At 40.8% G+C, this 15,989-nt stretch overlaps 1 protein-coding gene across 2 annotated transcripts in view; it reads left to right on the top strand.

Annotated features, from left to right (window-relative positions):
* Positions 1-15,670, top strand: part of TMOD2 (tropomodulin 2) — a 54,616-nt gene extending 38,946 nt beyond the window's left edge. Inside the window, exons 9-10 of one of the 2 annotated variants that reach the window (XM_084894591.1) lie at positions 4,993-5,137; positions 7,070-15,670. In XM_084894591.1, coding sequence (XP_084750717.1) covers positions 4,993-5,137; positions 7,070-7,104 — 180 coding nt within the window. In that variant the 3' untranslated portion in view covers positions 7,105-15,670. The remainder of the gene's footprint in view (positions 1-4,992; positions 5,138-7,069) is intronic. The other variant, XM_084894592.1, reaches the window with a different exon arrangement.
* Positions 15,671-15,989: the final 319 nt, after the last annotated feature.

The raw sequence follows: 15,989 nt of genomic DNA, 5'->3' as shown, positions 1-15,989 counted from the left end.
TAGCCCAAAGTATATTTAACTTCTTGGGTTGGCTTAGGCCATAGTGAAACCCCATATCCGAAATAACGATCTCGATACTCTGTTCCTAGTTCTTTGTAAAATACCATCTAATTAGGGTTGCCAGATAAAATACAGTTTAACTTGAATTTCAGATAAGCAACAATTACTTTTTAGTATAACTATATCCCAAGAATATCATGGGACATACTCATACTACATTATTTATTTGTTATTTATTGAAATTTAAATTTAACTGGTGTTCTGTATTTTTATTAGCTAAATCTGACAGCCTTATATGTAGTGAGTGAGCTGAAATCCTGAAAATTTAGAATAGAGCAGCTTTTTCTAATGCATGTGAAGAAGACCCTAAAATACAGTCCTTCTTAAATTCCCTCTAGATCCAGTAAGGAGTGTGCGGGAGGCAGCCAATCGATGTCTCTCGCTCTCCCTTCATCTCTCTGTAAAATCAATAAAAACATTTTTTTAAAACAATAATAAGCCCTGGCTGGTGTGGCTCAGAAGTTAGAGTGTCAGCCCAAATACCGAAGGTTCTCGGGTTTGATTCCCCGTCAAGGGCCGGTTCCTCGGTTGCAGTTCGATCCCCTCCCCAGTCAGGGCACTTGCAGGAGACAACCAATGATGGGTCTCTCTCACATTAATGTTTCTCTTTTGCTCTCTTTCTCTTTCCCTATCCCTCTCTCTCCCCCCTTTCTCTCTTTTCTTCACTTCCCTTTCACTCTCTGTAAAACTTAATGGGAAAAATATCCTCAGATGAAGATTAACAAAAATGATACAAATAAATAAATAAATAAATAAATAAAAAATCCCATCTAAAGTATCATCCTCACCTTCCCTCCTCAGTCTTCTAGGCATGGATTTGTGTAATTTCTCAACTCTGAAATGACTTCTCTTTACTCGTGACAAGAAGAGGGTTAAGTTCTAGAACAATTGGAAAGATGTTTTTGCTTTATTTTAAGAATGAGGAAATTCATAAACAAACCTTGATTTCCATCCACAGTTTCGTTCACTGACTCACAGACTGTTAGAAGTAAATCTCTGTTTCCTCCTCTGTCTAAGGAAGGGTTTGAAATAAACTAATCTCACAGACTGTTAGAAGTAAATCTCTGTTTCCTCCTCTGTCTAAGGAAGGGTTTGAAATAAACTAATCCCTAATTTCCTCAGGCAGGGCCAGCAGCTGAGACCCAGTAAGACCAGTGCTGCAGGAAACTGCACCAGGATGGAGGCCTGCTGAGAACACCCCACCTGGTGGGTTCCAGCTAAACATGTAATGACTTAATCAGGTGCCCTGTGAGCACAATCGGTAATGCATATTCACGAATAAATAAATTGAGGTAGTGAAAAAAGGTTACTTAAAGAAAAACAGACTGTTTCCTGGCCAGTGTGGCTCAGTTGGTTAAGCATCATCCCCTGCACCAAAAGGTCGCTGGTTTGATTCCTGGTCAGGGCACATGCCCAGGTTGCAGTGAGGGTGGATTTGGGATGTGGAGGTATATGCAGGAGGCAACCCATTGATGTTTCTCTCTCGCCCCCCATCTCTTTTCCTCCCTCTCTCTCAGAATCAATTTTTTAAAAGACGTTAATAAAAATAAAGAAAAACAAAAGGTTATATGAAGAAATGTATGCTTAAACTTTTGTTTCTTTTTTTCTTTGTATTTAGTGACTTAATATAAAGAAACATACTATCCAAATTATAAGAAATTCTGGTGCTCATTTAGTATCCTGGGTTTATACAACACAAGACCTCAAAAAGACAAACAAACAAAACAAAACAAAAACTCAGGCTGAGAAAGAAAGATGCCCTATATTATATTACTTTCTCCTCCTCTTTTACATGCCCCCAACATAATTTTCAGCTCCTACATCCTTTATATCAATATGCCATCCTCCAAGTTATCCAAGTGCTAGACTCCATATGCTTGAGATTTGTCAGGAGAAGTAAGGGGACTTTTATGTTGCCCCTCTCAGTCAATCACATCCAACAGGAGCTCCTGCCACCCTGGGAGAGCACCACGTTGGCCCATTCGAGGGGCAGAAGCCAGAACGGTGGCAGCCCCGACTGGAGGCTGGATCTCAGTCCTTAATTCAGTCCCATTGTTCGAAAGTGTGTCATGAGCTAAAGTTGCTCATGATACTGTGAGGTCAGTATCTCTTACTTTATTGCTGCTCCTCCCTCCCATAGATCCTCATTGCTGAGAACGCTGACTCCACCCTGTGATTCCCAAATCTGTTGTCTTACTGGAAGTACCACATTTTTGTTAATATCTTAGCAAGAGACTCATTTGACAGGTTGTTTGATGAAACGAAAGATAAAGAGCAAAGGACACAAAAACTTTCTCCATAAACGTATATCCTTCATCTACCCCATACTTAAAATTTCCAAATTTAAAAGGTATTAAAGCAATCCAATTGCATAATACTGGCACAGAAATAGAGTGGCAGGGTAATAGAGTCCAGAAACACTCAAGTATACATAAGAATTTTGCAACAAAGAGGTATTTCAAATCATTGAAGAAAAATGAAGTAAAAGATGGTGTGACAGTTTGCTACCAGAATCCATTTTGGAACAAAATAAAGTTGGTGTTTTATTTTAATTCCTTTTTTAAATATTCTTTTATTGATTTCAGAGAGGAAGGGAGAGAGATAGAAAGATAGAAACATCAATGAACAGACAGAATCATTGATTGGCTGCCTCTTGCACACCTCCTACTAGGGATCAAGCCTACAATCCAGGCATGAGCCTTTGACCGGAATCGAACCCAGGATCCTTCAGTCTGTAGGCTGACACTATCCACTGAGCCAAACTGGCTAGGGTATATTTTAATTCTTATATTAAAATTCATTTCAGATGAAATAAGATTTAAATATTACAATATGCAAAATCATAAAACAAGTGGAAAATATCAGGAGTGGAGACTTTCTAAACATGACATAAAATCTAGATTGATAAATTTGACCATATGAAAGGGAGAAAATGTGTTTAAGTAATCAAAAAAAGAAAGAAATTGAACAAGTATTTTCAGCAAATTTGACAAAGGGCTAATTTCCTAATATATAATAAATTTACAAGCCTTAAAAAAATAAAAAGCCCAGGAAAAATGGGCAACTTACAGAGATTGGTAGTTAAAAAAAAAAAAGTATGAGAAAATTAATTGTTCTTATTCATAATTTGAGAAAAGCAAATTAAAGCAATTAAATATATACAAAGTAAAATGTAAATTTCACTTATTGGATTAACAGGGATGAAAAGATTGGTAATATCCCATGTTGGTTAGGGTAAGGAAAACAGTAACTCAAACACTGTTAGCAAATGTAAAAATTGCCATAGCCTTTGAGGATAAGTCAGTAATATGTCAAAAATTAAAACATGCTTACACCTGGATCCTGCTGAAATTTGCCTCCCAGGCACAGTTGCAGAAACGCCCCAGGATACACTGTGTGTGCACGGGAAGGTCCCTGCAGCACGGTTTGCAATAGTAGAAATGGAAAGCAATATAACAAACAGTCATTAGGACCTAGCTGCAGACATTATGATGCATTACTACAGTGGAATGCTGGGCAGCTGTCCAATGAGGTAATATGTGTTTACCTACATGAAAAGGTGTTACTAATCTTAAAAGAAAAAGAAAAGCATCTTTCAGAACAATATGCTACTAGAATCCATTTCTGTGGGGGGGAAATAGGTGTACATAAGATTACATAGACATGTGAATACATAGAAAATGTTTAAGACTACATACTGTATTCCAAACTGGCTTCCTCTGTGGGGAATGTGAATATTAGGGGAAGGGAGCTTTTATATTTTACTAGAGGCCTGGTGCACAAAACTCGTGCACTGGGGAGGGTGTCCCTCAGCCCAGCCTCCACCTTCTCCAATCTGGCCGATGTCTGGCTGCTGGTTTAGGACTGAACCACATGGTCTAAACCGTTAGCTGGGCATCCCTCTCATAATCCAGGACCGCTGGCTCCTAACAGCTTGTCTGCCTGCCTGCCTGATTTCCCCTAATCACTTCTGCCTGCCAGCCTGATCGCCCCCTAACTGCTCCCCTACTGGCCTGATTGACACTTAACTGCTCCCCTGCCAGCCGATCACCCCCAACTGCCCTCCCCTGCAGGCCTGGTTCCCCCCCCCGCAACTGCCCTCCCCTGTCGGTCAGCTTGTGACAATGTGGGGGCAGCCATCTTGTGATACAAGGGAGTGAGGATCAATTTGCATATTACCTTTTTATTATATAGGATACACTTTATTGTGTATCCTATATAATAAAAAAAAGTGTCCTTTTTACTTTAAAATATTTAATGAATATATTATGAAAAAAATGTACCGTGTCCCTTAAATTTAATTTTAAATTCTTATTTTTACATGTTTCCATTTTTAAAAATCTACATTTAATGTTTAGCAAAATATCTCTTTTCACAAACATAAAGAAATGTGATAACTTTTCTGTAGTTCAGTAACCCCTTCAGTGTGTGATAACTCACTTGACTGTGGTGAAGCCTCTTGGGGATCTCCTAGTGAGACTCTGCTGAGAAAGAACTGCTCATTAATTGATTATCTTTAATTATTTTTGGATATGGATCCCAGAATAGAAAATTCAGTAATTGGATTGGTTGCTATAATTCAGTTTTCCTATTAAAAGACACCCTTTGTTTAAACCATAAACAATGGGGTAAATTGGAAACACCAAATACTGGTTTTGCTTTCATTTTACATCTGGAATCATCTTTTCCTTCATAAATAATTGGCTTAGTCCTCTCAGCTGACTTTGCTATCTATCTGTCGGGTTTTGCTTCTAGACAAGGAGCAAATGACTGCATGGAAGAAAATATCTCAGGTGACTTTTTCCCATTCATTTGGAGACTTTTGGCTCTTTGTTTGTTGTCCAACAAGTAGCCACGTATCTTTTCCACACACGTAACTGTTTTTTTCATTCTTCTTGGTCATCCTATGTATCTACCTGCACCTGCAACCAGAGACAGCAGTTGGGAACAGCCGTAGAGATGGAAATTGCCCAGATGCTCGAGGAGAATTCAAGGATCCTCAAATTTGGATATCAGTTTACCAAGCAAGGGCCACGAACAAGAGTGGCAGCTGCCATCACAAAGAATAATGACCTGGGTAATGCGGGCATACTGTGGTGCTGTTAGCAACTAGAAAAAGCATGGTGATCGTTCATTTCTCCACGTCAGCTCTGACATATCACCATCCCACTGGCCTTCAGTGCTAGCCCTTCATCAGGGGCAAACTATTACGTGGTCATGGGAACCTTCGTCCTCTTCACAGGTTAAGCTTTATTGTAGCATCCTCTCGAGAACGGTTTGTCCTTTTTTTCCAGACAACCTGTCATTTTTGCTTTGTTTTCTTTATGTACTTGCTTCTTCTTTCCTTACTTATTGCATGTAATCACTCTCTGCTGTTATCTACACCAGCAGATGGGTGGACACAATGGCACGGACATTCCTAATTCACTTTGTTTGTGCCTGACTGTGCTTTTGTAGCTGGGTTTAAATATGGTTACGCCTGATACTTGGATAATTTACATGCGAACTGAACTAGTGAAACCATGCTGTGAAGGGACACTCAGAGGTAGCTTTTTCAGTTAGCCTCTCCTTAATGTTTCCTGCTGCCCACTCTTGGCTGAGGATCTGTGGCATTTCTTCTGTTCACACGAGGTGGGGCATGTCTAGTCAACCACGGCACAGAGGAATGGGACAGGTTGGGAAGGTTTGGTCTGGGGACATCCCCGCCACTCGAAGCAGCATAGCAAAAGGGCACCCAGGGGTAGACAGTCCACTTGACAAGCAGTGAGCCAATAGCAGGCCTCAGTCCCCAGTATGAGATTCAGGGTCAGAATACCAGACCTTGGGCAGGGGAACTGGGCACAGTGTTCTGCGAAGTATGGTGCTGGCCACAGGGAGGATTCAGATAGTAGAGAAGATAGAAGCTGAAGGGTTCGAACCAGAAGGGAGCAGGTAACATTAGTGTCCAGCTCTCTGCCTGCACACTGAGCCAAGACCCTGAGGCCCAGCCACAGAGCAATGTGTGGCATCTGGAGCCTGGCTGGGCAGATGGCAGTGCTTGCCTTTGGGCTGCAGAGGGTGAGGCTAAGGAGGCGTCCCAGCAAACAGGGCTTTGGGGAAGGGTAGAGGTAACAGCCGGAAGATGTTTAGGAAAAGCGGAGGATTCCGCAGTTGAACAACATCTCATTCAGGCACAAGAAATTTGAAGTAAATGGAGGGGCCAGCCCAGCCCAGGAGCAGTAACTGTGGGTTAGACCTTTCCATTTTCGCAGCCTAGGCAGTAGGCTGGGCTATTTAAAGTGGAGAGTTGGGGCAGGGTCACAGTCAGGGCACCATTTCTGCCAAATCCAAAAAGATGAGAGTAGCCCTCCTGCTATCCACTAGAGGAGCCTGCAGGCGGGAGGTGAAAGGGGGAAGAAGACGGGGGCAGGAACTGGGAATGGGCAGTCAGGCAACTTCTTGGATACGAGGAACCAGTTTAAGGGAACCTTCATCTCTAAGTTTGGTTGCCATCTGAATCACACCTTCCTTGGAGGTTGATATTTAGGAGATCTGATTTAAAACAGGTTTAGAAACTTCCAACTTTCTATTGCAGATCCTCCTGGTCTACAAGCCATAATCAGAGTTAACGGGTTGTGAATGTGTCATCCTGGGGCGTTAAAGCTGATAGGTGATTGAGCTGCACAGACGTTGAGAAGGGCTGTGGATAAGTGACCAAGGAAATATTTGGAAGTTCTCTGCATTGTGGATCTATTCTACTCCGTAGAACTGGGAAAGTCCTAACATTCAAATTCTCAGCTGTCAGACATAGCTTTATGTAAATGTAAACCCAGTTCGACCCTGGGTTGATTCTCTCATTGTTAACCAAGAATGAGAGAATAATCCAGTGGGCAATTGAATATTGAAATTTAAGGTAACTCTATCCTCAAGTGTGTGAGATTGCTGCTTTGAGTGATTGATGTTGTTTATCTGAAATTTAAGGAGTATCCCTTCACTTTGTCATTTTAACCTTTCTTTCTTTCTTACCTAGTTCGTAAGAAGCGAGTTGAAGGAGAACGAAAATAAATTTCTACAAGAGGCGAAGTTCCACCACGGCGGCCATTTAAAAGCGAACAAAAGCGCTGCTCCCTCCCCACCGGGTCTATTTTACCAAAGGTTCATTTCCATTAACCACAAAGCTAATATTTAATTTTTATTCTTTTTTAGCACTACTGATTTATCTGGGATTTTTAAACACATTCGGTTGTTTTATTTGCTCGTGGGCACCTCTGGCAACTTGCACCAGTGAACCTAGGCAGGTCTTAGTGGGTGGCAACAATTGAAAAGGCCTTAACCACTTTCATATTGGGTTGTCTCCCTTGCATGAACTTTTTATGACCACTACAAGGCATTTAGTATGTAAGTGTGTTTGTAACGGATTATGATAGAGGCCTACCTCTGTTTACATGCATAGCTTTGAGTTAGGCTAAATACAGCAGAAGTGTTCTGCTGACCATATAAGAAGTTAGTATTGCCAATCTTTCACAGGGTGAGAAATGCAACCCAAGTTAGCACAAATTCTTAGTTCCAGAAATAACACTGAATGCACATGCCCCACTGATCAAAAATCAATGGGATCATCTTCATAAAAACAAGACAGCATTATGATGCTTTAACATAGCCTTAGTAAATAAGTATATAATGTTTATTAACCCACAGATATAACTTCAAGATAGACTCACGGGAAGGACAATGAATTGGCACACCTACTTGACTAATTATTCAACATAAATTCAATCTTTAACATGTCTCTGATGGATAGCTTTTTACAAAGCTGTTTTAAAGTTTTCCAGACAGGATGGGATATTTTTAAGTTTTAGTAAGAGGGAGGCTTTTAAAACAGTACACACCCAAATAAAACAATAATAATTGTACATTAATCAAGGCTGTCTGATGCACATGACTGAATTATTTTGGCAAATTTTAGAAGGATTTATTGCTTTTTCTTTAGTGTAACAAGATTGCAGGGTAAAAGGTGAACATTCAAGTTAATTATACTGATTTTTGTCTACATGGCATGATCCATCCAGATACTTACCAACTTCAGGAAAAAGTGTGAATTATCACTTATCCAGATGTTTGTCATCTCAAGAACAAAGGCTGTGACAGCACAGCGGCAATGATTGCATGGTAGTGTGCGTTAATCTTGCAGCGGCCTGATGCTGAAATAAGAAAACAAGTGACTACAGCCTTTGGCCCAAGTGCACTTGTCTCTGATAACTGTCAGGGCCCAAGGCTGGAATTGGTGGCACTCTTACTTAAACTAGCTTTTATGTCTCCCTTCCTTATTCCCTTCTCCCCTTCCTTCCAACCCATTCTCTTTCCTCTTTTCTCTGTAATGCTGAGTCTTGTAAAGGTGGCATGCCTAGTGCTGGTAACCTCTGGAGCTAAAGGGGTTGCTGACTCTGGCAGAAGGTGGGCCCAGCCCAGGATTTGTTTAGTAATTGAGTGTTCCTGCGTTGCTTGATAGCAGTAAAACAAGTTTTTAAAAATGAGACATTAATTCACATATTATTCTAGCTAGCTTGTAGAACACATGGGCACCGTTTCAGATAGATAGCCTTTATAAAATTGGACATTTACCTATATTCTAAGTACTCACATCTGTAGCCCTAAAATTCTTTGAAACCTCATTTTCTTGAGAATATTTTACATTTTTGAGGGACTTATGAGCAGAACCTGTTGATGTTTTTAGGACGCTAAAAATTCTTTAGTTTTCCACTATGTCTCCCTATCTATACAAAAAAAAAAAAAGCACAGTAAATAGTATTTAATTGTTTTCAGTCTGATTTTTCCTTTCCCCTTACTTACTTGGATGTGGAATGTTGGAGCCAGCTCATGCAGGCTTACTGATTATTAAATTTTCAAGAATTTTGCAAACTGGTTGTTAAACATGGCCATTATTAAAAATTAAATGTCATGCACTTAAAATCAAGTTACATTAAAAACAAAAAGTAATACTCAAAAGTACATTTACTATTTCCTGTGCTCTTAAGACTATTTGCATCTGTTGTTGTCGGTATGGCAGACATGCTATAATGCTGTACTGTTTACATCTCCTCTGAACTCAGAAGTTCAGGACCTCTTGCTGGGAGTTTGAAATTGGCTATGGTGGTGGGAGTATTTACACCAAGGAAATTAGCAAATTTTACAGATCAGGGCTTCCTCCTATCCCATGCCCCAGTTGCTGGTTTATAAACACGCATCAGCAATGTATACAACTCTTTGTGTGGTGTGTGTGTGTGTATACATATGTATGGCTACCATGTTGCCAAAGGGGAGAACATTTCTCTTCCATTTCTTTCTCCTAGCACTTTAGATTCATTGCAGATATATTTAAATGCTGCATGACCCTGCAAATAGGACTTTTTCCTTTCTTTTCTCATTCACTCTTATTCTTAGCTTCACCCCTAAGGAATCTTGAATTCTACAGAGTGTTTTCTGCAGCCCCAAGGTGCTGAAGACTGGGGGCTAAAGCAGTTTCTGACAAACTCTGGCAGAAAGCAAGAAAAAAGTCAGAATTTAATAGAGACTGTACTGCAGCTGTTGATAGTATTAAAGCAAGATAATGGGGTATTATCAAAATTTAGCACTGTTTTAGCTTGTAAAATAGTTGGCTCACATGTAATAGAATCTATGAAATCTAATATTTATATCTAATCATTTTATCTTAATATTACCTGTGTTTTAAAAGTAGCTTGAAAGGTGACATTTTCATGAGTATTCACATATTAAAGATAACTATTAGAAGATAAACTTACAGTTTGTAGAGTCTATAAATCATTTAATTAGCCTAGGACTTCATCTCTCGAGCATCTTCCCAAAGTGTGCAAGTAGTCTTTTCATTATTATGAGCATGATTAATCCCTTACCATTCATCATGGTGGCACATAACATGTATAAAATATTTTTATATGTATGTACTTGCCAAATATGATGCTGATATTTGGCAACATCTGGACAACCAATTGAAGGGAGATAATCCCTTCCCTCTTTTTGATGTGGATAGGCCCACAGTAAGTACAGAATCACTCACCAGGACCTGCAGGCTCATATCACAGCATGACTTGTAAAAGGTGACTTTTAGAAGACAAATTCTGAAAGTCCGGAGATCACATCACTAGTCCAGCACTCCATCTCCCCACCGTACGGAAGTGTGTAGAGGATGCTACTTCGTCGTCATGGGCATGAGTAAATCTTTCCCTTTTATCTTGTTAGGACCTAATGTAAATAAGAGTTTGTGTGTGTGTGTGTGTGTGTGTGTGTGTGTGTGTGTGTGTGTCGCCAAATATCTAAATAACTAGGTGTTTGGCTACATCTGGACAACCGATTGAAGGGGGATGCTCTCTCCCAACTCCTTGTCCCTTGTCCTTTTTAGAGTTGCTGCGGGCCCAGGTTAATGTGAAATCACTCCCTAGAGTTTGCATTTTAGGTCCTCACCCCCCAAATTTCACAGTGTGCATGGTCAACAACCTTAGGGAATAAAGATTAGAAACTTCATTGTTTCAACATCAAATCTCTCCATATGCCTATAGTGTATAAGACGAAGCTCTTTCCTTCCATCTGTGTAGGGTATACTCTATATAAGTGTTTTGTAAATAAAGATCACTAATTACTGTATGGAGCTCCTTGGCTAAAGCTGGACAACTGATTGGAGGGAGATGCTGTCCCTCAGGCCCTTTTCCCTTATCCCTCTCAAAGTTGCTGCAGGCCTAGCTTAGATAGAGAATTACTAACCTGGACAGACATGTGCAGCTCACCCATCTGAGAGCACACAGATTACTGTACAATAAAAGCCCATCTCCACTTCAAAATTCAGAAACCCCAAATGCCTGTACTCCTCAAAACCATTTTCCTAAGTCAGTGGTCTGCAAACTGCAGCTCGTGAGCCACATGCGAGCTCTGTTGACTAATGAGTTTGCCGACCACTGTTCCAAGGGAAGCCTGGAACACCAGATCACAGCAGCAGCTTCTCTGCCAGGCAGGGCACCAGCATGAGGGAGACCCGAGTGCTCTGAATAACTGCCAGGAGGTCGGGTCAGACGCTCAAATTTGAAAACACTGCTAAGCATCAGCATGCTTTAAATTCACAGAAGAGTTGGCAGCTATTTCCTTCTTCATGCATATGGATGCTTAGACATCTAGGCACTGCAAGGGGGACAGGAAGTACAAAAACTCTGGACTGATACAATCTGATATGTGTTTCTTGGGTTTTGAGGGTAGAGTGCCTTTCTGCAAAGTGGATACCATCTTCAGTGCAAGTATTTATGGCAGCAGCACCAATGGGCAAGGGTGGTAAGTTGTGAATTCTGGGTTCTGTGGCCTGTTACCTGTTTCTGGAATCGGGTTTAAGTCAAGATCCTGAAGCTTCCTCCCTCTCATACACTAATGATGCAGTAATAGCTCCTTTCCTTTTTAAAAAACCTTTATTGTTGAAAGTATTACATAGTCCCCTTTTCCCCTCATTAACCTCTTCTAACCTCCCCCCGCGCCCCCCCCCCCCACCCCAGGCCTTCACCACCTTTTTGTCTGTGTCTATGGGTTATGCATATATGCATACAAGTTCTTTGGTTGATGTCTTGCTACTTTCATTTTAATGAGCAGAGAACTAAGATGAAATGTTTTAGCTCTGCCTTCCAGTGGCAGTTTTTCCCTTTGCTCCTCATTTCAAATCTTCCCACCACATACCATGCCATCCTCAAAACTAAAGGACTGAGACAAAGAAAAGGTGTGAGAATGACTAGAAGCATCAGGCAGAGCATTCTGGGTGAAAATCACATGACCCCCTCCCCTAACAAACCGGGAGGAGGAAAATACCTAGAAACCAGGATGGATTCATTGTTTTCTTGTTACCAACTCTGGATTAGATTGGGTTTCGATTGTGGTTCAGGAGCTTAGAAAAGTGGAGAGGCTGAGTGAGGTGGAAAAGGAAGATGGAAATTAGAGTTCTTAACTTGTATAACAGCAGAAGTAACTCTGATCAGCTTTCCTCTTTCCCATCTGCCCTTAACATCAATGATTGAACATTCAGGAGATGGACAGAGGCAGATTCCAAGGTTTAAATTTTGAACCTGCCTCTGGGTACTGTGCTAGGAAGACTGTACGTGCACTAAAGATTATCCCAGTTTTGTGGCGCATCATTGATTTGAAGGAGGGTGAAGATTAGACATTTCTCTGGTATCTTCCATGGTAGTCATTCTGAGCACTTAGGCTTTGCTAGTTGGTCTGGTGGAGGAGAACCATATTAACAGATTTAGAGACTGACTCCTAATCCTATCACTGACACTTAGCAGGTATATATGATCATTTAATTGCCTGCCAATTATCCTATATAATAAAAGGCTAATATGCAAATAGACTGAACAATGGAACAACTGGTCACTATGATGCTCACGGACCACCAGGAGGCAGGTGCTCAAGGCAGGAGCTACCCCCTGGTGGTCAGTGTGCTCCCACAGGGGGAGCACCACTCAGCCAGAAGCTAGCGAGCAGGCAAGCAGTGAGGAGTGAGGCCTCCCGGACTGCGAGAGGGTACAAGCCAGGCTGAGGGATCCTCCCTGATGCACAAATTTCATGCACTAGGCCTCTAGTAGACTAAATAGGGGAAAGAGCACTGGATTTGGAGTCAAGAAACCTGGACACTTGGCTCCACACTTTCTTAGCTGGGTGACTTTGGAGCAAGCCACTTAGTCTCTCAAGCCTAAGTTCTTCACCTATATTCCAATGGGAACAATACCTTCACTAACTACCTCACAGAGTTGTGGTTTGAATATAATCAGCTAGTAGGATGAAAATATTATACTGGAAAGGACTGTACAAAAGTGAGAGATCATTTCTATTATCTACTAGAAGACTGGTGCACAAAATTCATGCATGGGTAGGGTCCCTAGGCCTGGCCGGCAATTAGGGCCTATCAGGGCTTCTGGCTACCAGCCTGGGCCTTCCTTCCCTGGCTGCCAGCAGCCCCCTTGTGGTCAGCGCACATTACAGCAAGCAATCGAACTACCAGTCTCCCAGTGGAACTCCCAAGAGGACACTTTGCATATTAGCCTTTTATACATATTGATTCACTAGTATTTTCCTCTGACCAACAATTAGATCTTCCACATCTTTTTTAGTATGGGGAATGGAAGCATGAGTATGATATAGAGGACTGGGATTACTTTATTTTCCACAAAGACATGGGAGACGTGGTTGATGGGGCAGGGTGTGTTATTTCCAGTGATGTGTGTGGTAGGGCATTTTCCTGAGTCACTTTGACAGCTCGTTGGGACGGGTCAGGACCCTTGCAGAGAGGCCAGGGTTGGACACAGGGGGAAGCAAACAGTGACAAGGGTCTCGGACACTGCTGCCCTCCTGTCAGCTCTGTCGCCATTCAGGGTGGGGCAGGCTGTGGCCTGAGGTGTGCCTACGGGGCTAGGAGTAGAATGTCCTTGGGGCTGTGGCAGCTGTGTAACAGGCTGAGCTCTGGTAGTAAAGGGAAGCAGCATCACTTGAGAGATCAGCTCTCCTGGGCAGCAGCTGCCTTGTTATCACCAGCAACCTTAGCCTGGCCAGAAAATGCTAAGAAGGATCTTGAAACCTAGCCTCACAGAACTTTCACAAGCAATTGGAGATAGGGACTCTCATCAATCTTTGTACCTTTTGTAACATCTAGTAAGGTGCCTTGTACAAAATAGGTGCTTAATAAACATTGCTTGAATTGTCCTCCAGCTCCAAAAACTAAATAAGTAAAAATGCTCCATTTGTCACCATGTATTTTTGGAAAACAATGCTGATTTGGATATCAGTTGTGTGTGACTTTGGGCAAGACTTTCTACCTATTTTGACTTCATTTCATCTGGAAAATGAAGTGAGCAGATCAGATGCTGTCTAAGGTCCCTTCCAGCTCCTGAATCCGGATTCTAACCGGTTCCCATTGCAGTTTCATCTCTCTTCACAAGGCACTGTTCAGAGGAAGGGGTCTGAACTTGCCACCGACAGACAGTTGTCTGTACCTCCTCGGCAGTTTTTACTGTCTTCAGAGTAGTTCTCAAGGAACAGCCTTTTCTGAAAGAATATTTTAACATTTATAATATCTTCTCCTCAAAATCGGTGGAGGAAAGGGGGAAATGCAAAGAAGGAAATGGAGCACAGTTAACAGCACATTTCTCATAGGCTTTCATTTAAAATGTGTGTGTGTGTGTGTGTGTGTGTGTGTGTGTGTGTGTGTACGCGCGCGCACGTGTTTGGGTGTCTGCACACATGTTGACTGGATAACAGAGAAGCTGATCAGAAGTACACAGTGCAATTGAGAGAAGCTGGGCCAGGATTAACATGTTCCCTTTGGATAGATAGGAATTGGCCATATGTGGAATGAAATGAATAGAAAAAAGGCACATGTTATGAAATTTTATTTTAGTCGTAAACATTGCCAGTGACAATCCTTAGTTAAGAAAGAAATTGTACTGACATAAAATTTCTATCTCTGCCACTTTATGTTTTTTTTTTAATACAATTCCACATGGAATATTTGTATTTTAATTAAACCTTTATCTTAATTTTGTTTCATTCATTCGAGGGAAACAAACAAGCATTTTTCATTGCACTTATAAATGTACAATATGCCCTAACCCAGTGGTCAGCAAACTGCGGCTCATCAGCCACATGCAACTCTTTGGCCCCTTGAGATTTTAGAAAAGACCAGCTTAGGAGGACCCTAATTAAGTTAATAACAAAGTACCTACTACCTATATAGTTTAAGTTTAAAAATTTGTCTCTCAAAAGAAATTTCAATCGTTGTACTGTTGATATTTGGCTCTGTTGACTAATGAGTTTGCCAACCACTACCCTAACCAGTTTGGCTCAGTGGATAGAATGTTGACCTGCGGACTCAAGGGTCCCAGGTTCGATTCCAGTCAAGGGCATGTACCTTGGTTGCGGGCACATCCCCGGTGGGAGGTGTGCGGGAAGCAGCAGATCAGTGTTTCTCTCCCATAAATGTTTCTAACTCTCTATTCCCTCCCTTCCTCTCTGTAAAAAAATCAATAAAATATATTTTAAAATGTACAATACTTGCATGCCACCAATCTATAATATCAGTTTAGATGCCTGTAATGTGGGTTTTATGTGTACCTGTATTGTTTTGAAAGAGAACAAAGGAAATAATACTTTGTAAACTGTTTAAACTTATATTGGCAACATTTATTTGGCTAAGCAGTTATTGAAAAATCTTGTTTTATTTTTTTATGTTGAAAGTTTTCAATCAAAAGTGGACATTTATTATATTAGTTAGGGAATTAATAACTGAGTTGCTTTTTACATGTGAAATGGAACATTGTGAGGGAATTAAATGTGTGATAAAGCAAAATGTAATGAAGTGCAAAATACTTTTACCCTGATCCCAGTTGGCACAAGTAGGTGCCATGTTTGACCCTTGGGAATTTGCCAGCCAGACTTAATGCTAATGTAAATGTATACTGTTTTAATTAATCAAGATAGTTTTGCTTTGAAAGATAAAATCTATTTGTTTGTGTCTGAAATGAAATTTCCAAGTGAAAATATGTACAGAGCATTAGAAATGAATAAACTTTCCTTTTAAAATGAAAGTAAAGACTGGTTGAATGTGGTTAAATTTTAGACACATTGTCCCTTTAAAAATAACTATTTGGCACCGTGTTAGATGAATCCATTTGCAGAAAGAACTATAAAGTGCCCTTATTATGAAGATAAGGAGTAGACAGGCAACCAGAAGTAGCCAGAGGGGGGAAGGAGAACTCATTATAACAGAAATGCACATATTCAACTAAACAGTTAAAATTTATTAGTATAAATGGGAATAAGAATACAGACAACCCAAATGGGTTAACTGTTTCACCTTGAATTTTTTATATTAACTTAGGACTTACTGTTTTAAACGTATGCTGGGATAA

Source organism: Pipistrellus hanaki, assembly GCF_964339955.1.
Source record: "Pipistrellus hanaki genome assembly, chromosome: 1".
NCBI classification, from domain to species: Eukaryota; Metazoa; Chordata; class Mammalia; order Chiroptera; family Vespertilionidae; genus Pipistrellus; species Pipistrellus hanaki.
The sequence above is the reverse complement of the archived record's forward strand: the minus strand, read 5'-3'. Positions and strand labels throughout refer to the sequence as shown.